This window comes from Salvelinus namaycush, chromosome 35 (genome assembly GCF_016432855.1).
Source record: "Salvelinus namaycush isolate Seneca chromosome 35, SaNama_1.0, whole genome shotgun sequence".
NCBI lineage: Eukaryota > Metazoa > Chordata > Actinopteri > Salmoniformes > Salmonidae > Salvelinus > Salvelinus namaycush.
In genome coordinates, this window is record NC_052341.1 from 24,504,477 (window position 1) to 24,530,980 (window position 26,504).

A 26,504-nucleotide genomic window follows, 5' to 3' on the forward strand; every position below is an offset into this window, starting at 1 on the left:
GCTATTTCTAAATGATTTGGCTGCTGTACCCTGGGAGCTGATTTATCTAGAGGATGATTTAAATCACGCTACAGAATGTGTTATTGATTTGCTCACTGAGGTAATGGACCATCATGCCCCTATAAGAAAGAGTACAGTTGGTGCTCGTCCATCTCCATGGATTGATGATGAACTGGGTGAGGCTTTTTCTCAAAGAAATATGGCAAAAGACTTAGCAGCCAAGTCAAAATTGGAAATTGATGAACAGAATTATAGAACATTACGTAAATATGCAGTTAAATTGAATCGAAAGAAAAAAAAGTTTTTTACAACAATGCTTTTATTGATTGTAAAAATGATTCTAAAAAGGTATGGAACACAGTTAAGGGCTTAGGTACATCTATCTCATCATGCCCATCTAGTGTGGAGGTTGACGGGAGAATAATAACAAAACCAGTTGATATTGCCAATCATTTTGCAGATTTTTTTTTACAAAGAAAATGTATTTACTGAGCAACAATGTAAATATACATTATTTCAGGCAAGCTATTGTCCAAAGGGTTGATGATCATATTATGAGCAACAAGACCTGCTCTTTTAGTCTGCAAACGGTGTCAGTGGAGGAGGTGTTAAACCTATTGAAGTCATTACCTGATGGTAAGTCTACAGGTTATGGTCTTATGGACAATTTTTTGCTTCGCTGTGCTGCTCCCCAGATTGCAGTTCCACTGAGATACATATTTAATTGGTCACTGGAAAAGGGGATGTTTGCAAATGTATGGAAGCATGCGAAACTGTGTCCTATTCCGAAAGACTGCAAAGAACCCATTACTCCTGCCAATAGTCGACCAATTAGTCTACTCCCTACACTCAGTAAGATATTGGAGGGTATTGTGAGTAGACAAATATGGGAGTACATGGAAAATAATGATCTGATCAACAGCCAATCAACATGCTTATCGCAAAAACCATTCCACTACCACTGCATTGGTTGACATGACTGACCAGTGGCTCAATGCTATGGATAATGGCAAGTTTGTGGGTGTACTATTTTTAGATTTCAGTGCAGCATTTGATTTAGTGGATCATGAAATCATTTTGACAAAATTAATTAATTATGGTTTTAAGGAGGTAGCATTGAATTGGGTACAGTCATATCTAACTGACAGGAAACAGTCCACCTATATCAATGGTTAATTTTCTTCCCCTCATGTGTTAAACTGTGGAATACCGCAAGGCAGCTGCCTTGGGCCACTTTTTTATTTAATATATACCAACGACCTTCCATATGCCTTAGCTGAAACTCAAGCTACTATATTTGCAGATGATACTACAATTTATGCAGCAAGACAATCAGTTCAACAGGTACAGCAAGCTTTACAAGGAGATTTGGAGAATATCAGGGAGTGGGTTTGCCAGAACAAACTTGTTTTAAACACCAAGAAAACCAAAGTTATGTTGGTCTGTTCCACTAGGAAAAGGCCAAAACAGCATGGGATACAATTAAGTATGGGAGGAGTACAAATTGAAGAAGTGGCAGAAACCAAACTATTGGAAGTGCAGCTAGACAACTGCTTATCACGGTCATCTCAAATAACTAATCTATGTAAAAAAAATATTAAAACAGCATGCATAATCAGAAGGATAGCTAAATATTTACCAGGAAAAAAATTCTTAAGCAAATAACACAAGCATTAATTGGGAGTCAGGTGAACTACTGTTTTGTGGTCTGGGGAAATACATCCTCAAGTGAAGTTAGGAGGCTGCAGAATGCACAGAACAAAGCAGCAAGGATTGTTTTAAGGTGGAGATATGGTTCTTCTGTTGCAGTCATGCGCAATGTTCTTGGTTGGTCATCAATCAACAAGATAATTGAAAAAAACATGCTTATTTTATTTCATAATATACATAATTTAAAACGGCCAAGTTCTATTCACAACGGTATTCAGTTGGTAAGAGACAGACATTCCGTAAATACTAGGAATAGATTGTCCACCATCTATGCGTTATCCAGACAGAAAAGAGAAATAGGCAAAAGAACATTTAGATTTAGAGCAATAAAGAAATGGAAATAAATTAACTGAGCAAACCAGAAACCTTTCAACATATAAATTTAAACATTATTTTAAAACAATTAAATATAATACATAGAAATGTTGTGGGACTATAGTAGATGAAGAATCAATATTTTTTAGATTGAGTATTTATTGGGTCATTATGTTAGTATATTATGTGTGTTTGTAATAGTGTGTTATATGTGAAAATGTGTTCATATTATAAATTGTATTTTAATGTTAAAGGACTCTTGGAAGATTAGTCCAAATGGGGACTAAAAGAGATCCAAATAAAATAAAATAAAATCTTGCTCTGATTTGTCATCCTGAGGGTCCCGAGATAAAATGTACTATAGTTTTGTTTGATAAAATCAATTTTTAAATTCAAATGTAGGAACTGGGTTCTACAGTTTGAACCCTTGCTGTCTCTGGCTCCACACCCACCCCGCCCGGCCATCTAGATGTGTGAAAGTTTGTGTATAAGCTAATGCATGTATGACATTCCTGGGAATGTGTAAACTTAAATTGTGTATTACCATATAATTTTTGTTTGTTCTCTATAGTTATGTACTTAAATGTATCAATTGACCAATTCAGCACATTTGGGCAGACTTGATACAAAATATTGTCCAGTATTGAAATGCTTTACCTGATCAATCTGAAACTTCGGACACACACTGCCGCCATCTAGTGGCAAAAATTGGGCCTAAACTCCAATAATACATTATGGCCTTTCCTTTGCATTTCAAAGATGATGGAACAAAAATAAAAAACATGTTTTTTTGTTTGCATTATCTTTTACCAGATCTAATGTGTTATATTATTCTACATTAATTTCACATTTCCACAAACTTCAAAGTGTTTACTTTCAAATTGTATCAAGAATATGCATATCCTTGCTTCAGGTCCTGAGCTAGTTAGAATATGGGTATGTCATTTTTGGTGAAAATTGAAAACAAGTGTCTGATGCTTAAGATGTTTAATATGCTGGTAGAAATGAGGTAAAAACGATTTTATTTACCCTTCATTAAAGTCCCCAGCCTCTGGATTAGCGCTTTCCTGTTTGTTTATGGCCGTATACTGCTCATTGAGTGTGGTCCAAGTTTCAGAATCGGTTTGTTGTGGTAAATAGACAGCTACGAAGAATATTGATGAAAACTCTCTTGGTAAATAGTGTGGTCTACACGTTATCATGAGATACTCTAACTCAAGCGAGCAAAACCTCGAAACTTCCTTAGATTTCATGTACCAGCTTTTTTTTTTTTTACAAATATACAGAGACCGCCAGCCCTTGTCATACCGGAGGCAGCTGTTCTATCCTGCCGAAAAAGCGTAAAACCAGCAGCTGTATGTTACTCATGTCGTCGTTCAGCCACCGGCAGCTGTATGTTATTCATGTCGTCGTTCAGCCACGACTCGGTGAAACATAAGATATTACAGATAATGTCCCGTTGGTAGGATATACGTGCTCGTAGTTCGTCTATTTTATTATCCAATGATTGTACGTTGGCTAATAAGACCGATGGTAAAGGCAGATTACCCACTCGCCGTCGTATCCTTACAAGGCACCCAGACTTATGTCCCCGATATCGCAGTCGCTTTCTCCTGTGAATGACGGGATGAGGGCCTTGTCGGGCGTCTAAAGTAAATCCTTCACGTCCGACTCGTACTGTACAGTGACTAATTAGTCACTGATTAGATACAGTGACTAATCGCTGTCCTGATATCTAGAAGCTCTATTTGGTCATAGGAGACGGTGGCAGAAACAATATGTACAAAATAAGTTACAAATAACGTGAAAAAACAAACACACACAATAGCACAATTGGTTAGGGGACTGTAAAATGGCAGCCATCTCCTCTGGCGCCATTATTGTTCATCAAATCAAAGTTTATTGGTCACATACACATGGTTAGCAGATGTTGTTGCGAGTGTAGCAAAATCGTTGTGCTTCTAGTTCCGACTTGTGCAGCAATATCTAACAAGTAATATCTAACAATTCCATGCAAGTAAAGGAATGGAATAAGAATATATAAATATATGGATGAGCAATGTCAGAGCGGCATAGGCTAAGATGCAATAGATAGTATACAAAATACTGCAAAGTTTCCTAAGGACTAGAAGCGAGGCAGCCCTCTCTTTCGGCGCCATTTCCATCCTAATGTCTGAATGTCAGTTCATTATAACATATGTCTGAAAGTTATCAAAGTAACAGTAAGTAATTAGTGGAAATTACCTATTATTACACAGCATGTAAAACTCCCACTAAATCCGCCTGCAACTTACATTTCGATGGTGCACAACATTCAGACATTCGTGTTACTGTCGACAAAAAGTCCTCTGAAAAATTCTCTCTTCTCCCTTTGGTGACGATAACACTCTGACCTCAGTTGGCGGGTGCAGTGTCTAGATGCGCATTTCTAAGCGCTCTGATTGGTTGGGAATGGCAGGTCTACGATGGGTGAGGGATAACTAAGGTAGGCTGAGCAGACAAACTAACGGGATTTAAGGGAAACTGAAGGGACTGTGAGGGGACTCTAGGTAGTGTCACGCCCTGATCTGTTTCACCTGTCCTTGTGATTGTCTCCACCCCCTCCAGGTGTCGCCCATTTTCCCTGTGTTCTCTGTCTGTTGCCAGTTCGTCTTGTTTGTCAACAAGCGTCAACAAGTCAACAAGCGTTTTGTCTCAGCTCCTGTTTTTTCCCCAGTCTCTTTTTTCTCGCCCTCCTGGTTTTGACCCTTGCCTGTCCTGACTCGGAGCCCGCCTGCCTGACCACTCTGCCTGCCCCTGATTCTGCCTGCCGTCCTGTACCTTTGCCCCACCACTCTGGATTATTGACCCCTGCCTGCCTTGACCTGTCATTTGCCTGCCACGGTTGCTGTAGTAAACATTGTTACTTCAACACAGTCTGCACTTGGGTCTTACCTGAAACGTTATAGGTAAATAGGAGAGGAACAGGTCTGCCTTTTTTTACATCCTGGATGATCATCAAGACTCTTGGATGAATGTTCTATCGACAGATGATTCTAAGGTATACCTTTTTAGAGTCGGAAATGTAAAACAGTTCGGGAGTCTTTCAAAACAGGGTTGAGTGAAGTTGCAAATATGTTGTATGAGAAAGTAATGAGCATGGGCATGGAGAGCCTCACGAGTTTGACGAAATTACCTTATATATTTTGGTATAATATGGCTATTTACTTACTTTTGTAGCTCTTTGAAGGAAGCACACTTTTTGCAAGTATATAGTTAATCCTTACTGTCCTCTCCAAATTATGGACATTGACCTACGATCGTCTTGCGCTGTCAGAATATCAAATCTCAACAACTATTGGAGAAGTGTTTAACATCACCAGTACCCAGTGGGGATTTTAGCACAAAAAAAGTGGGATGCATGCCAGCAAAGCCACAACACAACACTAAACAATACATTACTTGCACTCTAACTGTGACAAACAGTGCCCACAAACTGTTAGGGCCTACACAAAGCTGTCTCAACAGCAGAGCCCCAACAGCACTCCCAACATCTTACCACTGCTACACCTGGCTAACAGTGTAACCTTGTCTGGCAGCGAAACAGTTCATTTAGCCTCATTAACTGCCTCTTAAAAAACAGAGCGGATATGGCTGACTTGCTTAAACAAATGTGCTTTCTACTGACAATTGAGATGTGCAAACTATTTTATTAGGGGACGACAAGCGGATTAGAGGCAATCCGTAATTTCGAATAAGACATTAATGACCGAGCCAGTGTAACGGATGTGAAATGGCTAGCTAGTTAGCGGGTACGCGCTAGTAGCATTTCAATCAGTTACGTCACTTGCTCGGAAACCTAGAAGTAGGGTTGCACCTTGCTCTGCAAGGGCCGCGGCTTTTGTGGAGCGATGGGTAACGACGCTTCGTGGGTGTCAGTTGTTGATGTGTGCAGAGGGTCCCTGGTTCGCGCCCGTGTCGGGGCGAGGGGGCGGTTTAAAGTTATACTGTTACACCACAACGGACTAGTCAATATAGCTACTTGTTCAGCACTGTTGGAATATACAGCAACAGACTTCAGAACGTGGGCCGTTGTTACAGTGTTACTTTCTTAGCTGCAGTATACATATCTCCCTGGCATATTACATATCTCCCTGGCATATTACATATCTCCCTGGCATATTACATATCTTCCTGGCATATTACATATCTCCCTGGCATATTACTTAATTTCTGCAGCAGCATATAAGACATTTTTGGACTCACGTTGTTGTAATGTGCTCACTTGAACAGGAAGGTGACGTGGCGGTCCTTCGTGGGCAAATGTTGTCATCAACGAAAGATAAAGGATTTACAATTCCAAGATGGATGAAAAAGTATTTTGAGCTTGTTTATTCCCGACTTCCCAGTTGCAATGCTTGCAGTTAGCCACTGTCACTGATTCCATGCAAACCACTCATTTTTTTTGCGATTTCCAACTTATTGTGTAATGTTTATGTCCAATGACCGATGAGCACCGATACATTTTCTATAAATTCTCTTCATATGACAAGGATTAAAAAAAGATTTGGCAGTATATTGTCTACTTGATTCATGATGATGACTGCTAGCTAAGATTTTGAAAGTAAGACGTTGACATGATCAATCCAATCAAAGCTACTGTAGATATAAAGTGATTTGATGTAATTGTATCTGTGGCCAATGACCTTGAGCCTTCTTGGAAGGGCACTTCTAATGTAAGTCTATGGCAGGACACAAAGGGCTTACATTTTTGATGTCGACTAAGGGCCGGGTGACCTAGTGTCCCCATGAGTGACAGAACACTGAGCCAATCACAGTGCAATGTTCATATTTTCTGCTGGCCAGCACCACCACCACATAAAGCACTGAGCTAGGCTGAACACCTGCATTTTGGAGCTACCTGTTTGTATTCGGCTTTATTAACTCAATTGTATTTTTTTTATACATTGTTTGCAAACTGATATGTGACACGTATTAATGCCAAAATAACATGCAAAACAGGCAAGCCCCCAATTTTTATATATATATTTATATATATATATACTTTTTTTTTTTTTGCTAAAAATGTGGGGCTCAAAACAGGTGGGGCTCTGAATGACGGATGACAGGTCGCCATTGCCAGTACCACATCCGTATGGTATATCTGTCCATAACGTGACTCCAAGAGACAGGTTGGAATGTCTGACTGGAATACGGGAATGTGTTTGAATTTGTTGTTAAAATGCGGACATGATTGCGAGACGCAGGACAAAGGGCCAAAATTCGTGACTGTCCCGCACAATACGGAACATGTGGTCACCCTAGACCGCCCAAAAAATCGACACTACCAAAGTTTAGCATGTCTTTGCAGGGGAACTCTTATTTTGAAGAAAACAAATCCGCGATCGTGTTGCCAGCATAATATCCTGCTGCTAAGAGAACGGTAGCCTAATTATGTTTCGCTTCCAAGACGGGGGCGTGTTTAAATGTCATTTTACTGATCATTTCTTTCAGTTTTGAGCTTTGTCGACGACGACTCGATGCATTGAATTCCATATTTTTTTATATCCAGTCGACTCGTCAGTTGCCTTTGCTATAAACATTAGCTGCCGTCAGGTGAGTAGACTACGCAGCTTCACTATTTCTTTGCAACTTTGCTGGTTGGTTCGATTGATGTAAAAGTACAGCAGATACGTTGTGACAATGTACGTTAGTTGGGAGGGATATTGTCGTCTGGAAACTGATTGTTAGATTAAGCTCGTTTTAAAGATAGCCCGTTTCTGTATTAGGCTAGTGAGTGTGTGTTTTGGATGCATGGATAGTAGGCTATTTGTTGTCCATTTATGGCGCACGTGCAGGATTTTTATTTTGACATGTAAGCAGAGAGGAAGTGTGTCTAACAAGACCGACATTTGGAAAGTGTTTAAAATTGCTTCACATTGTGCATTCGTAAATTCACTCTGGCTATCTACTCCGATGTCATGCGCTCACATCCGAGTGCTAGAGCACAGAATAACTGAGGAATTTACGAACTGGCAACACCCGTTGAATATGACCATGTCAGTAAACGTAATTAAATTGCCTGCAGCACAGGACCAGTCACCAACGCTCTAGATAACATAAACAGCCTAACCGGCTTTGCTATAGGGCGAGAAGAATGGTCAGAGTGCGGTGTTCTCTCATTAGTATCTGGAAGTAGTTAGTTTGGGTGCTGTTGATGTCAGAACGCTCGGATCAACACTACTCCTCGGCCAGAGCTTCCAGTGTGTGCCTTGAACGCTCTCTGAGCGTTATGTATTTACGAACGCTAAGAGCGCACTCAAACATTCCAGAGTGAATTTACGAACACACCCATATAATTTCTCAGGATTTCACCCTGTGAAGAAGCTAGGTGAATTGAAACAGAACTGTATTCCAAACCAATCTCCCCTCCCCCGTATCTTATTTCCTGTAACTTGGCAAAGACTCGCGCTTGAGTCTTTCTCTTTCGGTTTTGGTCCACCAGCTTCAAACGACTAAAACAAAATATTTTTGCTTATTGAAAATATTACATTGCGATTTAGATGATTCCCAGCAGCACCAGTTAGTGCTTGTTCTCTCTCAAACTGAAATTGAGCGAACAGTGTAACTTAAGCAACAATGACAGAGCATTACATACACACCTGCGATTGAAACGCTTGAGTGCTCACATTCTGACGATATAAAAAGTAAACTGGCACTGTGGTAAAGTTGGAACATCTTCTACGTTGGTTTAAAGGCGTTTGGCATCCAATAAATGTTGCATTACCGCCACCTACTAGACTGGCGTAAAACTCCCGTATACTTTCAGGGCTTTGCCACTCCAATACCTTGACTTTGTTGTCCTGAAGCCATTTTGTAACAACTTTGGAAGTATGCTTGGGGTCATTGTCCATTTGGAAGACCCATTTGCGACCAAGCTTTAACACTACTGACTGATGTCTTGAGATGTTGCTTCAATATATCCACATAATTTCCCTCATGATGCCATCTATTTCATGAATGGAACCAGTCCCTCCTGCAGCAAAGCACCCCCACAACATGATGCTGCCACCCCCGTGCTTCACATTTGGGATGGTGTTCGTCGGCTTGCAAGCCTCCCCCTTTTTCCTCCAAACATACTGATGGTCATTATGGCCAAACAGTTCTATTTTTGTTTCATCAGACCAGAGGACATTTCTCCAAAAAGTACGATCTTTGTCCCCATGTGCAGTTGCAGTCTGGCTTTTTTATGACTGTTTTGGAGCAGTGGCTTCTTCCTTGCTGAGCGGCCTTTCAGGTTATGTCGATATAGGACTCGTTTTACTGTGGATACAGATACTTTTGTACCTGTTTCCTCCAGCGTCTTCACAAGGTCCTTTGCTGTTCTGGGATTGATTTGCACTTTTCGCACAAGTACGTTAATCTCTAGGAGACAGAACGCGTCTCCTTCCTGAGCGGTATGACGGCTGCGTGTCCCATGGTGTTTAAACTTGCATACTATTGTTTGTACAGATGAACATGGTACCTTCAGGCGTTTGGAAATTTCTCCCAAGGATGAACCAGACTTGTGGAGGTCTACAATTTATTTTCTAAGGTCTTGGCTGATTTCTTTTGATTTTCCCATGATGTCAAGCAAAGAGGCACTGAGCTTGAAGGTAGGCCTTGAAATACATCCACAGGTACACCTCCAATTGACTCAAATGATGTCAATTAGCCTATCAGAAGCTTCTAAACTTTAGAATCTAAAGCCATGACATCATTTTCTGGAATTTTCCAAGCTGTTTAAAGGCACAGTCAACTTAGTGTATGTAAACTTCTGACCCACTGGAATTGTGATACAGTGAATAAGTGAAATAATCTGTCTGTAAACAATTGTGCATGACACAAGTAATTTTTTCAACAAAGTAGATGTCCTAACCGACTTGCCAAAACTATACTTTGTTAACAAGACATTTGTAGAGTGGTTGAAAAACGAGTTTTAATGAGTCCAACCTAAGTTTATGTAAACTTCCGACTTCAATTGTACATACGTTTTTATATAGGTATGCACTGTAGCTTTGACATCAGTTATTAACGTCGGCATTAAACTAGACGTTGGGCTTATAACAATGTTGGCATTTTTATGTTATTTCGTCCGATCCCGATATGTTCACCGATATATCGTGCATCCCTACCGGTAATCTTCCCCTTCAGTTGGTCAACTTTCACATTTACTGCAACCCCAATATTCACTCCTTTCAATGGCACCTTTTTCTTCAGAGCAAAACAATTCCCATCTCTTGCCACCATTAGTTTAAGGTGGAGCGCCTGCTCCTTCTGATCAGCATAAACAAACTATTACAAGACCACTTCTGGTTACCTTCACCGATTCCACATCACCCAACGCTGTTTTCATCCACCCTGAAACCACAAATGGATCAGCCAAAAGGCAAGGGTCCACTTTTTAAAAAGAAATGTCCCTCCTTCACTTCACTCCAGACTCATCTTTATCCTGACTCTCTGTGCAAGCCTTGGGTTCCGAGACTTCACCACACCTACCACCTCCGATACTTCACCCTCATTCACTTCCATTTCTCCTCCTCTCTCCGATCTGGCGTACAGCTCAGTCTGCTTACACTTTCTACCATTCTTCAACAAACCATCTCCCTTTCGCTTCCTCTTTTCGATGTACAATGTAGTGAAATACTCCACAAAATGTCTAGTTCAACCCACTCTGCTTCAAAAGTTGGGACAGTCCGTAGCTAATGGATGCAACTGGAGACATTATACCCCCCCCCCCCCCTCTACTTATTATACTTATATTATACTTCAGAATGTATAGACTCCTTGACTTTTTCCACATTTTGTTACGTTACAGCCTTATTATAAAATGGATCAAATGTTTTTCCCCCAACCAATCTACACACAATAGCCCATAAAAAACAGAAATACCTTACTTACACAAGTATTCAGGCCCTTTGCTGTGAGACTCGAAATTGAGCTCCGGTGCATCCTGTTTCTACAACTTGATTGGAGTCCACCTGTGGTAAATTATGTTGATTGGACATGATTTGGAAAGGCACACACCTGTCTATGTAAGGTCCCACAATTGACAGTGCATGGTTAGAGCAAAAACCAAGCCATGAGGTCGAAGGAATTCTCCGTAGAGCTCCAAGACAGGATTGTGTCTAGGCACAGACCTGGGGAAGGGTAACAAAACATTTCTTCAGTATTGAAGGTCCCCAAGAACACAGTGGCCTCCATCATTCTTAAATGGAAGAAGTTTTGAACACCGAGACACTTCCTAGAGCTGGCCGCCCGGCTAAACTGAGCAATCGGGGGAGAAGGGCCTTGGTCAGGGAGGTGACAAAGAACCCGATGGTCACTGACAGGGCTCCAGAGTTCCTCTGTGCAGATAGAACAATCATCTCTGCAGCACTCCACCAATCAGGCCTTTATGGTAGAATGGCCAGACGGAAACCACTCCTCAGTAAAATGCACATGACAGCCCGCTTGGAGTTTGCCAAAAGGCACCTAAAGACTCTCAGACCATGAGGAAACAATATTATCTGGTCTGATGAAATGCCAAGTATCACATCTGGAGGAAACCTGGCACCATCCTTACGGTGAAGTGTGGTGGTGGCAGCATCATGCTGTGGGTATGTTTTTTTTCAGCGGCAGGGACTGGGAGACTAGTCAGGATCAAGAGAAAGATGAATGGAGCGAAGTACAGTGAGATCCTTGATGAAAACCTGCTCCAGAGCACTCAGGACCTCAGACTGGGGCAAAGGTTCACCTTCCAACAGAACAATGACCCTAAGCACACAGCCAAGACAACACAGAAGTGGCTTCAGGACAAGTCTCTGAATGTCCTTGAGTGGCCCAGCCAGAGCCCAGACTTGAACCCGATCTAACATCTCTAGATAGACCTGAAAATAGCTGTGCAGCGACACACCCCATCCAACCTGACAGAGCTTGTGAGGATCTGTAGAGAAGAATGGGAGAAACTCCCCAAATACAATGTTTTTTGCAAACATTTCTAAAAACCGGTTTTTGCTTTGTCATTATGAGGGATTGTGTGTAGATTGGGGGATGTTTTATTCTTTTAATCCATTTTAGAATACGGCTGTAACATAAAAATGCGAAAGTCAAGTGGTCTAAATACTTTATTTCCGAATGCACTGTATATGCTGTCTCGAGTAAATAAGTGAAACTAGCTCCAGTAGGCTAATTTTATTTTATAAAAAATAAAAAAATTACCCCCTTTTCTCCCCAATTTTTTCGTGGTATACAATTGCTAGTAATTACTATCTTGTCTCATCGCTACAACTCCCGTACGGGCTCGGGAGAGACGAAGGTTGAAAGCCATGCGTCCTCCGAAACACAACCCAACCAAGCCGCACTGCTTCTTGACACAGTGCGTCTCCAACCCGGAAGCCAGCCGCACCAATGTGTCGGAGGAAACACCGTGCACCTGGCTCCCTTGGTTAGCGCGCACTGCGCCCAGCCCGCCACAGGGGTCGCTGGTGCGCGATGAGACAAGGATATCATATCCCTACCGGCCAAACCCTCCCTAACCCGGACGACGCTAGGCCAATTGTGCGTCGCCCCACGGACGTCGTGGCCGGCTGCGACAGAGCCTGGGCGCGAACCCAGAGTCTCTGGTGGCGCAGCTAGCGCTGCGATGCAGTGCCCTAGACCACTGCGCCACCCGGGAGGCCCCAGTAGGCTAATTTGAGTGTGAACTGTGTTATTGTATTGGAATTACACACACAGTTCAAACCACCATTCTGTTGCAGCCTACAAAGTTACAGGTATAGGCTAGCGAATTTGATTTTAAAATATAATGGGGCCTATTTGTATAATTAGTAGGCTGACTCTTTCTCTCACTGTTGCTTCATTCCTTACTCGCTTTCAACAGAAATGAAATGGGGTTAGTTTAGAGGTCGACCGATTTAATCGGAATGGCCGATTTAAAAAAATAAAATTAAAAAAAAAAAAATAATAAAAAAAAAAAATATATATATATATATATTAATTAGGGATTTTTCAAGTTTTCATAACAATCGGAAATCTATTTTTGGACACCGATTTTACAGATTTTTTTTTTTTACACCTTTATTTAACTAGGCAAGTCAGTTAAGAACACATTCTTATTTTCAATGACGGCCTAGGAACGGTGGGTTAACTGCCTCGTTCAGGGGCAGAATGACAGATTTCTACCTTGTCAGCCCAGGGATTCAATCTTGCAACCTTACGGTTAACTAGTCCAACGCTCTAACCACCTGCCTCACGAGGAGCCTGCCTGTTACGCGAATGCAGTAAGAAGTCAAGGTAAGTTGCTAGCTACCATTAAACTTATCTTATAAAAAAACAATCAATCAATCATAATCACTAGTTATAACTACACATGGTTTATGATATTACTAGTTTATCTAGCATGTCCTGCGTTGCATATAATCGATGTGGTGCGCATTCGCGAAAAAGGACTGTCGTTGCTCCAACGTGTACCTAACCATAAACATTAATGCCTTTCTTAAAATCAATACACAGAAGTATATATTTTTAAACCTGCATATTTAGCTAAAAGAAATCCAGGTTAGAAGGCAATATTAACCAGGTGAAATTGTGTCACTTCTCTTGCGTTCATTGCACGCAGAGTCAGGGTATATGCAACAGTTTGGGCCACCTGGTTCATTGCAAACTAATTAACCAGAATTTTACGTAATTATGACATAACATTGAAGGTTGTGCAATGTAACAGCAATATTTAGACTTAGGGATGCCATCCGTTAGATAAAATACGGAACGGTTCCGTATTTCACTGAAAGAATAAACGTTTTCGAAATGATAGTTTCCGGATTCGACCATATTAATGACCTAAGGCTCGTATTTCTGTGTTATTATGTTATAATTAAGTCTATGATTTGATAGAGCAGTCTGAGCGATGGTAGGCACCAGCAGGCTCGTAAGCATTCATTCAAACAGCACTTTCATGCGTTTGCCAGCAGCTCTTGGCAATGCTTCAAGCATTGCGCTGTTTATGACTTCAAGCCTATCAACTCCCGAGATTAGGCTGGTGTAACCGATGTGAAATGGCTAGCTAGTTAGCGGGGTGAGCGCTAATAGCGTTTCAAACGTCACTCGCTCTGAGACTTGGAGTAGTTGTACCCCTTGCTCTGCATGGGTAACGCTGCTTCGAGGGTGGCTGTTGTCGATGTGTTCCTGGTTCGAGCCCAGGTTGGGGCGAGGAGAGGGATGGAAGCTATACTGTTACACTGGCAATACTAAAGTGCCTATAAGAACATCCAATAGTCAAAGGTTAATGAAATAGAAATAGTCCTATAATTCCTATAATAACTACAACCTAAAACTTCTTACCTGGGAATATTGAAGACTCATGTTAAAAGGAACCACCAGCTTTCATATGTACTGAGCAAGGAACTTAAACGTTAGCTGTCTTACATGGCACATATTGCACTTTTACTTTCTTCTCCAACACTGTTTTTGCATTATTTAAACCAAATTGAACATGTTTCCTTATTTCTTTGAGGCTAAATTGATTTTATTGATGTATTATATTAAGTGTTCATTCAGTATTGTTGTAATTGTCATTATTACAAATAAATTTACAATATTTGTTAAATCTGCCTATTTTATCGGTATCGGATTTTTTGGGTCCTCCAATAATCGGTATCGGCGTTGAAAAATCATAATCGGCCGACCTCTAGTTTAGTTGTCTATCTTCGTCTTTCTAATGACATCCTTGAATAATAGGACTAGAATTAGATGCAGAAGGCGACGCTTTAATGGTTATGGGTCTGACGGTTTAATGGTTATAGCCTACCGCCATCGCGCGTTAGCTCGTCTTTCAAACTACCCGTGAGTTCTATTGGCTGCTGTATTTAACATTCAGCAAAAATAGTCTTTGAATAGTCTATTGGTATAAGAAATGCTAAAAATAAATGAGTCTAGCTTTTCCTGCATAGGTCTCCAAGAGCTAAGGAGTGTTTTTTTGTTGTTGAGGCCAGCAGAGCACAGGTGGTTGCATTTTGCGCAAGAGACTGAGGCTTTAAGTTAGAAGCTTAGTAAGTATAACCCATCATTAATTTGCTAAATATATGGCTAATACTACATTGAATGTATTACCTGAAAGAGGTAGGCTAGGACATGGATATATCTAAAACATGATCTACTTTTGATGCAATTTGAATGGAGTTGATAGAAAGAGTGCTCACGCGTGCACTGATTTTAAAGCAACGATATTCAAGCGATAGGCTGTTTTAAAACTCTGCAACTGCAATAAATAAATACAAATCTTTACAATTATAAAAACAAGTGACCCCCTCCGAAAGCCAGATGGAGATGTGTAAATTAGACACGCATTCTGTCTTTATATTACTGTAGCATAGACTATGCTGCAGCAAATGTAGGCCTACCTGTCACAAAAAAAAAAGTTACGATGTCCCCACCTTAAGCGTTGATTTAATCATGCAGAGGCAGTAGAGAAGCCATATTTAGACATCGCATATCATTTAACAGTTCCATTTCATGCCATGCTGTTCATATAAATTTATCCGTTTCTTGCAATTATTTATCCCGGGGAAAATGGAGTGGTTTTGTGCGGTAAATCTCGGTAATCGGGTTCCCGCCATTCAACCCTAATTTACACCCTGCGATATTTGTGCCTTACTCGAATGTAATATCAAATTCAATATTGCGCTTGTGAGTGATGTTATTGACTATTGTGTATTTTTTTATTTACTTATTTAACCAGATCAGTCAAGTAAGTTTACTTTCAGTTTTGATTATAGCCTAGTCCTCAAGGTCACAGTGTTGTTCCAGCAAAACGGCTTGATCTGATGTTCCAGCAAAGTATTGTTTTCATAATTTGAAATGAATAGGTGATACAATCATATTTAGTTATTAGAACAACATGCACCTTGATAGTTTGTTGGTAATGTAAGCTAGGCCATGTGAATGAAAAAATCAAATCGGAATTACATAATGTAGGCTATTACAAAAAAAAAAACTATATAAAATGAAAGGTTGTGCCATGTTCATAAGAAGCTCATTTGACTTGTGTAATGTATGCCTTAATTGCATATGACATCTTACACTCAAATGTTTTCCTCAGTCCTCAGAACAACATTGGATACCCTGTATTGTGTGAGCCATGGCCAAGTCAGACAATTTGCCTCTGGAGGAGGAGATGGTGAGCATCCTGGGCCAATGTGGACCAGCTCTGACTTACGCCCTGCAAAGCAAGTTTGGATGCACTGCCGTGCTCCATGGTGTGGATGCTGCCAGTGCAGGTGCAGGACAGTCCATGAAGCCTGAGATGAGGTTTTCTACCCAGCTGTCCAAGGGCCTCAGGGTGTCTGTATGGAGGGACGACCTTACCACTCATCATGGCGTAGATGCTGTGGTCAACGCGGCCAATGAGCACCTCAGTCATGGGGCAGGTCTCGCCAAGGCGCTTAGCGATGCCGGTGGCCCAGATATCCAGCGAGAGAGTGAGCGGTACATAAAGACCTTCGGAAAGTTGGTAACGGGAAATGCCATCGTTGCCCCACCTGGATACCTTCCATACAAGAAGATCATTCATGTCGTTGGTCCATGCCTACCATACAAGCCCTCAAAATCTGATGTTAATATTGCCACACCAAAACTTGAAAAGGCTGTTAGAAACATTCTAGAGGAGATGAAGAAACATCATCTGAAGTCTGTTGCCATTCCTGCCATAAGTTCTGGCTTGTTCAACTTTCCCTTGCCACTCTGTGCAGACGTCATTGTTAAAACCCTGAAACAGTACCATGATCACAATTACTCCGGAGCTCCTTTAGAGGTTCGCCTGGTCAATCACGATGACCTATCGGTCGGGGAGATGAAGAGAGCATGCTGTGAAATACTGGGGTCAACGGTTTCACACAGTCAACCAGCGGCAGCTCGGGGGCAGCCACCTAAAGCTTCATACAGTAAAGCTGTGAGTCACGGAAATGGCTCAACTTTGATGAAAGTCAACAATGTCACTCTGAACCTCACAAAAGGATACATTGAGAAACAGAAGGTACAAATAAAAGAAAATTGAGCATAAAAAGGATAAACAATCAGAATTGAATGGTAGACATGACTGATGGAGGAATGTGTATGAATATTTGGCTCTGGTTCAGCATTTGGAACATATTTCCAAATATATGAAAAGCTTAACTGAACTGATATTATGTCTTGCTCGTCTTTTATTGACAGACAGGCGGCATTGTGAACACAATTTCTTCCAACCTTGATTTGTCATCCGGGGCAATATCCAAAGCAATTCTGGGAAAGGCTGGAAAAGGCATACAGGGGGAGATATCGAAATTCTACAACTACAACAAATACAGTGACGTTATTGAGACCAGTGGACACAATTTATCATGCAGTTACGTGTACCACACGATATGTCCTCACAAAAGTCAAGCATCTGAAAAGGTAAATGCAAATAAGGCTTTAAGGTATTCAACTACGCTACAATGTACTGTTGAGATCAAACACAAAATAGTTATCCTACCTTGTTCCTAGCAATATGTTAAGGGTAGTATATCAAAGATCTAACTATATTTTACTTTGTCTCTAGTCCAGAAGAATAACATATAGATTTAAAAAGTCATTTACAAATTTTACAAAAGCTTTCTGTATTCTTGTCATGACAGGTTCTTGGTGACGTCATCTCAAAGTGTCTGAGCTTGGCCCAAAAAAAACGGCTGTCATCAATCTCCTTCCCAGCCATTGGTACTGGTATGTTGGGCTTCAACAAGCAAGAGGTTGCCCAGATTATGATGGACACAGCAGTGGAATTTTCCAAGCAAAACAATGGCACGAACATGGAAATCTATTATGTTATATATCCAGAGGACACTGAGACATATAGGGTAAAAGTATTATTATTATTACGATCAAAGTATTATCAGTCATTTTCATACTAATCCTTCGTGGCCTGGTAATAGTCCCACAGCTCTTTGACGATTTCACTCTTTTGAAATTAAATTACTTAGCCGTTTTTGAACTGAAGAGTTGCGAATATGATACATTTCTAAACCAAAAGACTTCAGTTCTTTGCTGTCTTATGACACCAGAGTTGATATAGCCTAGTTACCAGTGATCACATATTTCTGCTCTTTTCCACAGGCTTTTGAAGACAAATTGAAATCTCTTCAAGGCGCAACACAATATTCTAGCTCCTTCAACAGTCCCTCCGCTCAAGGTGAGATCCCAGTCAAAAGAAGTAGAAGTGGAAGTGGTATGTTATTATCATTTGTTTGTTAACAGAACTCTTGATACAACATATTTATTACAACGGTTTTTGCACTATGCATGCAGTATTTTGGATTAAATTATTATTTTGTTTCTCGTCTGCAAGTATTTGAGCCCACAACTGGCTATTTCGACTCCAGAGATCCAAGGGAAAGCGCACAACCATATATTGAGCTCAGCGGTGCCTTTGATGAGACATTGAGAGAGGCCAGATCCTGGTATTGTTCTGTTTTCTACCCTGTCTCCAAGAATGTCTTCACCATTCGCAACAATTTCATCCAGCACTTTGGTCAACATGAGTTTGGAAAGCTGCTGAATTTTCAGACCAAGTTCAAAGTTTCCATTGAGGTGTTCTTTAAAGATGGTTGTGCCGGCGTGAACATCCATGGGGCTTTTAGAGATGTCACAGCTGCTGTATTAGAGGTGGAAGCCATGTGCTGCAAAGTCCAAGAGGATTTCGCTAAAGAAGAGGAGCGTGACATGGACCTGAGAACTTCCACCAGTTCCCCAAGGAAGCCTGTCGACGAGAGCAGTTCTGACTATAGAGAAAGACAGCTGAATTTTTCCGGCCTTAAAATTGTCAGGGTGAGTGTCCGCACAAGAAACAACAGATTTAACAATAAAGGTGCAATCTGTGATATTAACTGCTTGATAACCAATAAAATATGGTTATGGCAAATATGTTACAGGTTGAGAAAGTGGAGAACAGTGCCCTGAAGCAGGTCTTCGAGCTTAAAAAGAAGCAGTTGGACGTGTCTACCTCTCAGCGAATGTACCAGCGCCTGCCAGCGCAATACTGTCATCTGCTCAACAGAGTGGGCTTCCAGAGGGAGTTTGCACCACCTGACGGTAAGAGAGAAGCCACCTATTCATGGGTTGCACGTTGCGTCACAATATTGCAACTGCATATTATGCTTAATGCATTCTCAATTGGAGCTGATGAACTCTGCCCACTAAAGGCAACATTGCTGTCTAAAGTAAATTTGACGACATCATAATGATGGCAAAGTTGTTTCCGACTAATAATTTGCCTACTTTAGCAATGTCATCATATTACCTGGTGTAATTTAGACCAAACAGTCACTAGCCCCCGTTCAGAATGACTGGTCACGACTCGACTTTTGGGCGCAACTATGGCTGAGGCGTCTGTAGAACTTTGATAACAATGGCATGACGCAACCGATTGACGGAGGTGCAACCCTTGAATAAAAACAAATTACATTCTATTCATTCTAATGACATTCTTTGTGTTCTATTTTTATGGGACCAGCACTGTGTTTGGAGAATAGCTCTGAAATAATTGTTGTGACGCAATTAATTTAATGTATTACTGCAATATGTAACCTTTTGGGTGACCCAACTAGGGTTGCAAAGGGTCGGAAACTTTCCGGAATTTTTCAGGAAATTTTTCATGGGAACTTAAGCCTGGGATTTTGGGGAATTTTGCTTACCCTCTGCACGCACAGTGCATTCTTCCATCACATGTGCAGCTGATTCTCAAGATATTGCACACTAATGAGATGCTATTGAGCCCACACTTCTACACTGTCTGAGCCAAGGACTACATGCTTTCTGGTAAGTCTTGATTACAATACTGGTTGGGGTGAATATATTTTTTATGACATATATGATTTTTTTGTTAACTAGTAAATAGTAGCCAACAGCAAAGTGTGTTTAAATCATTTCTAACTTAACAATTCCTGCTAGTTAGTTTTTGCTACCATGTGGGTTTTAGCTTACTTGAGCCTGCTGAGGAGTGTTAATTCACCTGTTTCCATACATGCTTCATTTTAAAACATTTATCTTACAAAGGAGGAGTTTAATCTAACTGCTTAACAATTTATCTGTACATGGAATTGTATTTGTTTTCTTTTTTACTCATTTCCCCCCCTTATCTCTACAGGTAAATTGCACGGGCACCATCTGATGTGTGGAGACATTTCACTGCAGCAAATGTAGAAGGAGAAGCTGTGTACATTTTCAAATACTGTGTCAAATCATATGTGAAGAATGCAACAAAGATGCAGAATCATCTGGCCAAGTGCATAAAGTTCCCTCAGTGCTCACAGCAAGCAACCTCTGACAAAAGTCCCTATACTTCTATTCGAGGTGAAAATGATGAATCAGACACCTTATCGATAGCAACAGCTCATGGTCCTCCTGGAATCAGAAGTATTTTTGACTCAATGGAGGAACGTAGTCAAAGAAATTTTGATGAATGTCTTGCTCGAGCTGTGTGCAACTGGTTCACTTCTGCTCACAGGCAATGTGTATTGGAAGATATTTCTGAGTGTTCTTCGCCCAGCATACACCCCTCCAACCAAAGTTGCTTTATCTACTCATTTACTGGATGCAGAGTTCAAGTGAAGGTCAAGCAAATCATAGAGAAAGCAGACTGTATTGCAATCATCTCTAATGGGTGGTTGAATGTTCGTGGGCAAGGAATAATTAACATCATCTCTACCCCTAAACCAGTATTCTACAAGAGCACAGACACAAGGGACAACAGACACACCGGTCTCTACATTGCAGATGAGCTGAAGACAGTCATCAATGACCTTGGACCTCAGAATGTATTTGAACTGGTGACAGACAATGCTGTGAACATGAAGGCTGCTTGGTCTAAAGTGGAGGTGTCCTACCCTCACATCACACCCATTGGCTGTGCTGCTCATGCATTGAATCTGCTCCTCAAGGACATCATGGCACTGAAAACAATGGATACACTCTACAAGAGAGCCAAGGAAATGGTTAGGTATGTGAATGGTCATCAAGTTATAGCAGCAATCTCCCTCACCAAGCAAAGTGAGAAGAATAAGAGCACCACGTTGATGCTGCCTGGCAACACACGTTGGGGTGGTGTTGTCGTCATGTTTGACAGTTTCCTTGAGGGGAAGGAGTCTCCAAGAAATGGCCATATCACAGTCTGCCGATATGGACAGCCCCATCAAGAGGATCCTCCTGGATGATGTATTTTGGGAGAGTGGTAAGCAGCCTGAAACTCCTGAAACCTATAGCAGTAGCCATTGCACGGCTTGAGGGAGACAATGCCATCCTGTCTGATGTTCAGACTCTGCTTGCAGATGTAAGAGAAATCTGTACTGCCCTGCCCACTTCACTGTTGCGCCAAGCAGAGGAAACTGCAGTTCTGAAATACATTAAAAAAGCATGAAGACTTCTGCCTGAAGCCCATACACGCCGCAGCGTACATGTTGGACCCCAGGTATGCTGGCAAGAGCATCCTGTCTGGTGCAGAGATCAACAAGGCCTATGGTGTCATCACTACCGTGTCTCGCCACCTTAGCCTGGATGAGGGCAAGGTTCTTGGCAGTCTGGTGAAGTACACTTCCAAGCACGGACTTGGGGATGGAGATGCAATATGGTAGTCGTGCAAACGGATCTCATCAGCCACCTGGTGGAAGGGACTTTGTGGATCTGAGGCTCTTTGCCTCCATCCTCCAAATCCCACCAACATCAGCTGCCTCAGAGCGCAACTGGTTCTTGTTTTGGAACACACACCAAAGCACGCAACAGGTTGACCAATACAGGGGTTGAGCCTGACAACGAGCCATCCTCAACAAGGTTGGAAAGTGACAGTGAAGATGCGGCCTCAGAATCTGATGTTCAAGAGGTGGACATTGAGGAGTTCCAAGGAGAAGACATGGAAGCCTGAGAGGAAGACAACCAAAGCTTTAGTTTCTAGACTATCATTTTACAGATGTATGTTGAAAACATTTTTGGGAGATGTGATTGAGCATTGGGGATCATTCAATATTTCTTTCTTTTGTTCAGTGAAATCATCCCATGTGAAGAGTAAACTCATTTAATTAAAGTTCAATTTGTAACTCAATTGTTTTTAGTTTTTTTTTCTATTGGAAGGATTTAATCATTTGCAATTATGTCTACTTATGATAAGGTACAAGGTTTATGTTTCTGTCTCCATATGGTAAATAAATTCAATAAAAAAAGAAGCGGAAATTTTCCAGGACACTGTCTTTCAAAGATAATTCGTAAAAGTCTTAATTGTAAAGGGTTTAAACACTGTTTCCCATGCTTGTTCAATGAACCATAAACAATTAATGAACATGCACCTGTGGAACGGTTGTTAAGACACTAACAGCTTATAGACGGTGGGCAATTATGGGCACAGTTCTGAAAACCTAGGACACTAAAGAGGCCTTTATACTGACTGAAAAACACCAAAAGAAAGATGCCCAGGGTCCCTGCTCATCTGTGTGAACGTGACTTAGGCATGCTGCAAGGAGGCATGAGGACTGCAGATGTGGCCAGGGCAATAAATTGCAATGTCCGTTCTGTGAGACGCCTAAGACTGCGCTACAGGGAGACAGGACGGACAGCTGATCGTCCTCGCAGTGGCAGACCACGTGTAACAAAACCTGCACATGATCGGTACATCCGAACATCACACCTGCAGGACAGGTACAGGATGGCAACAACTGCCCGAGTTACACCAGGAATGCACTATCCCTCCATCAGTGTTCAGATTGTCCGCAATAGGCTGAGAGAGGCTGGACTGAGGACTTGTAGGCCTGTTGTAAGGCAGGTCCTCACCAGCCATCACCGGCAACAACGTCGCCTATGGGCACAAACCCATCGTCGCTGGACCAGACAGGACTGGCAAAAAGTGCTCTTCTCTGACGAGTCGCGGTTTTGTCTTACCAGGGGTGATGGTCGGATTCGCGTTTATCGTTGAAGGAATGAGCGTTACACTGAGGCCTGTACTCTGAAGCGGGATCGATTTGGGAGGTGGAGTGTCCGTCATGGTCTGGGGCGGTGTGTCACAGCATCATCGGACTGAGCTTGTTGTCATTGCAGGCAATCTCAACGCCGTACGTTACAGGGAAGACATCTTCCTCCCTCGTGGTACCCTTCCTGCAGGCTCATCCTGACATGACCCTCCAGCATGACAATGCCACCAGCCATGCTGCTCGTTCTGTGCGTGATTTCCTGCAAGACAGGAATGTCAGTGTTCTGCCATGGCCAGCGAAGAGCCCGGATCTCAATCCCATTGAGCACGTCTGGGACTTGTTAGATCGGAGGGTGAGGGCTAGGGCCATTCCCCCCAGAAATGTCCGGGAACTTGCAGTTGCCTTGGTGGAAGAGTGGGGTAACATCTCACAGCAAGAACTGGCAAAACTGGTGCAGTCCATGAGGAGGAGATGCACCGCAGTACTTAATGCAGCTGGTGGCCACACCAGATACTGACTTACTTTTGATTTTGACCCCCCTTTGTTCAGGGACACATTATTCAATTTCTGTCAGTCACATGTCTGTGGAACTTGTTCAGTTTGTCTCAGTTGTTGAATCTTATGTTCATACAAATATTTACACATGTTAAGTTTGCTGAAGACAAACGCAGTTGACAGTGCGAGGACGTTTATTTTTTGCTAAGTTTATATCCAATGCAAAAAACATCTACATTTAACATGTTAATTCCCACAAAGTTTCCACCTCTGAATATTCCCCAAAATGTACAACCCTAGACCCAACCCAAATTCACATAAAAATGTGTGTTTTATAGATCTGTCACTCATTGAAAGTAAGTCTAAGAAGTGGTAGATCTGTTCTATTTCTGTGCTTCCTGTTCTTAAGTTTAGGTTTTGTATACCAGCTTCGAACAGCTGAAACTGCAACATTTTTGGTTGTGGAAAATATATTTCAGTGGTTTAGATGTTACAATGATTCTCTACACTATACTTGCTTGTTTTGTCACAAACTGAAATTAGGCTAACTATTCAAATTTTAGCAACCAGGAAATGGAGGAGCGATTTCTGGATAGTGCATCTTTAATTTCATTATTGATGTGTTACTTTCATCCGTAGAGCTAATCTACGGAGAGGGGATCTACTTCAGTGGCAGCGTGGATGGGGCAAGGAAGCAGTGGAAAGGCTTGGCAGACGAGGCATACCTGTACTTCGTTGAGGCGCAAGTGCTGACAGGGAAGTCCACACATGGCTCACCAGATCTTATTGTGCCACCGGTGATCCCCAGTGGAGACCCCATCACTCTTTATGACAGCGTGAAAGGGGGTGTGGACACCTTTGTCATCTTCAATGGTCACCAGGCCCTACCTGAATATCTGATCATCTGCAAAAAAGAATGAAGTTGATAATGGGTGAAATATTGTCATATGAAGTAATTTTGTTTTAAAATAACCATATGTATCTTTATTTTGTGCTTTACTGTAGAATATGCAGGAAAACTGGATTTAGATCCACTTTATTATCCCATCGGGGAAATTAATTTGATCATGTGCTGAAGCCTGTACATGAAAACCGAGAAACTACACAATATAATTCATTCAAAGTGATATAGCTACACATTTAAAGTGAAAGTGCAATATGCTGAATACTCGAGGGACCAACAGACTATTATACAGCCTAATGACTGTTGGAGTAAAAGAGTCCCCATATCTATCTGTTTTGATCTTCTTTATGAAGAAGTCTCTTTCCCCTTGTCCGGCTGCTGCTGCGACTGAGTTTGGAGTGAAGGGGATGTGTACTGTCCTGTAAAATGCTTTCAAGTTTTAGTTTTGTGTATAGGTTGGTGACTGATTCTTGATCTATACCAATTATCCTTCCCGCCGTCTTAATCAAGCGCTGAAGCTTGACTTGGTCTTGCACTCGCATGTTTCCAAACACGCATGTCAGACCAATGGACGGCACGCGCTGCAGGACAGATTTCTTGAGGCTTGGTCTGGGTGGAGGGAAATTCAATTCAGACATGTTTGCATCACATTTATATTGTTTTTTTTTGTCATGGTTTTGTTTCAATTTCTGCTTCAGTAGCAAAGCACTATGGTTTCAGTTTATAACCAACAAAATGAATGCAATTGTTGAATAAATGTTATCTCAGCAATGGGTTGTAAATGTTATGTAATTTTTATTGATAATACTGACAATCCTTTGCTTGTTTTGTAATGAGTTCGTATTGTGATAGCATTATGTAAACCTATAGCAACATGCTTTGGTAGACAGTAATTTGCTTTTATTACACTGGATGATACAGTTACATAAAAAACAGAACTCTACACTAGCCATCAATGAACAATGCAATAAACTATTTTATTAGATGTATGTAAAAAGGTTATGGTTCACAATATTCTGGCAATGAGCAACTTGGAAGGACTACAGAGTAGGATTTTGCCATATTGCGTTAAACAATTAAATATACTGTAACTGCTTACATACTGATACTGTACTTCCACCTAGTACATAAATAATTAAAATATGATTTGAGGTTTAACCAGACTCCCTTTGCTTTCACTTGTTATGGAATGTACACTGAACAAAAATATAGACGCAATATGCAACAATTTCAAAGATCTTACTGAGTTACAGATCATTTAAGGAAATCAGTCAATTGAAACGCATTCATTAGGCCCTAATCTATGGATTTCACATGACTGGGAATACATATGCATCTGTTGGTCACAGACACCTTAAAAAAGGCGTGGATTGGCAAACCAGTCAGTATCTGGTGTGACCACCATTTGCCTCATGCCACGCAACATCTGCTTCTCATAGAGTTGATCACGCTGTTGCTTGTGGAATGTTGTCCACTCTTCAATGGCTGTGCGAAGTTGCCGGATATTGGCGGGAACTGGAACGCTGACCTACCAGAGCATCCCAAACATTATCAATGGGTGACAACTAGGACTTTTTCACATTCCAGGAATGGGGGCGTGCTGAAACGTGATGGCGGCGGATGAATGGCACGACAGTGGGCCTCAGGATCTCGTCACGGTATCTGCATTCAAAGTGTCATCGATAAAATGCAATTGTGTTTGTTGTCCGTAGCTTATGCCTGCCCATACCATAACCCCACCCCCACAATGGGGCACTCCGTTCACAACGTTGACATCAGCAAACAGCTCGCCCACACAACACAATAACACAGTCTGCCTTCTGCCCGGTACAGTTGAAACTGGGATTCATCCGTGAAGAGCAGTCAGGTCAAGACCCTGGTGAGGATGACGAGCAAGCAGATGGCCTTGCCTGAGATGGTTTCTGACAGTTTGTGCAGAAATTATTCGGTTGTGCAAACCCACAGTTTCATCAGCTGTCCGGGTGGCTTGTCTCAGACCAGCACGTAAGTGAAGAAGACAGATGTGGAAGTCCTGGGCTGGCGTGGTTACATGCTGTCTGTAGCCGGTTGGACGTACTGCCAAATGCTCTAAAATGACGTTGGAGGCGGCTTATGGTAGC

General features: G+C 41.6%; 1 protein-coding gene across 4 annotated transcripts; it reads left to right on the forward strand.

Moving 5' to 3' along the window:
- The first annotated feature begins 7,452 nt into the window (after positions 1-7,452).
- parp9 (poly(ADP-ribose) polymerase family member 9) lies at positions 7,453-25,542 on the forward strand. 4 transcript variants are annotated; one of them, XM_038974871.1, is made up of 8 exons: positions 7,453-7,620; positions 16,121-17,053; positions 17,233-17,454; positions 17,676-17,894; positions 18,151-18,256; positions 18,383-18,861; positions 18,966-19,125; positions 19,641-19,804. In XM_038974871.1, the coding sequence occupies exons 2-8, from the start codon at positions 16,160-16,162 to the stop codon at positions 19,697-19,699; spliced, it is 2,139 nt and encodes a 712-aa protein (XP_038830799.1). In that variant the 5' UTR covers positions 7,453-7,620; positions 16,121-16,159; the 3' UTR covers positions 19,700-19,804. The 4 variants fall into 4 exon arrangements, with proteins under 4 accessions (XP_038830799.1, XP_038830796.1, XP_038830798.1 ...); XM_038974868.1 differs by lacking the exon at positions 19,641-19,804 and adding an exon at positions 24,120-25,542 and having other exon boundaries at positions 7,455-7,620; XM_038974870.1 differs by lacking the exon at positions 19,641-19,804 and adding an exon at positions 24,120-25,542 and having other exon boundaries at positions 7,457-7,620; positions 18,151-18,226.
- The last annotated feature ends 962 nt before the right edge of the window (positions 25,543-26,504 follow it).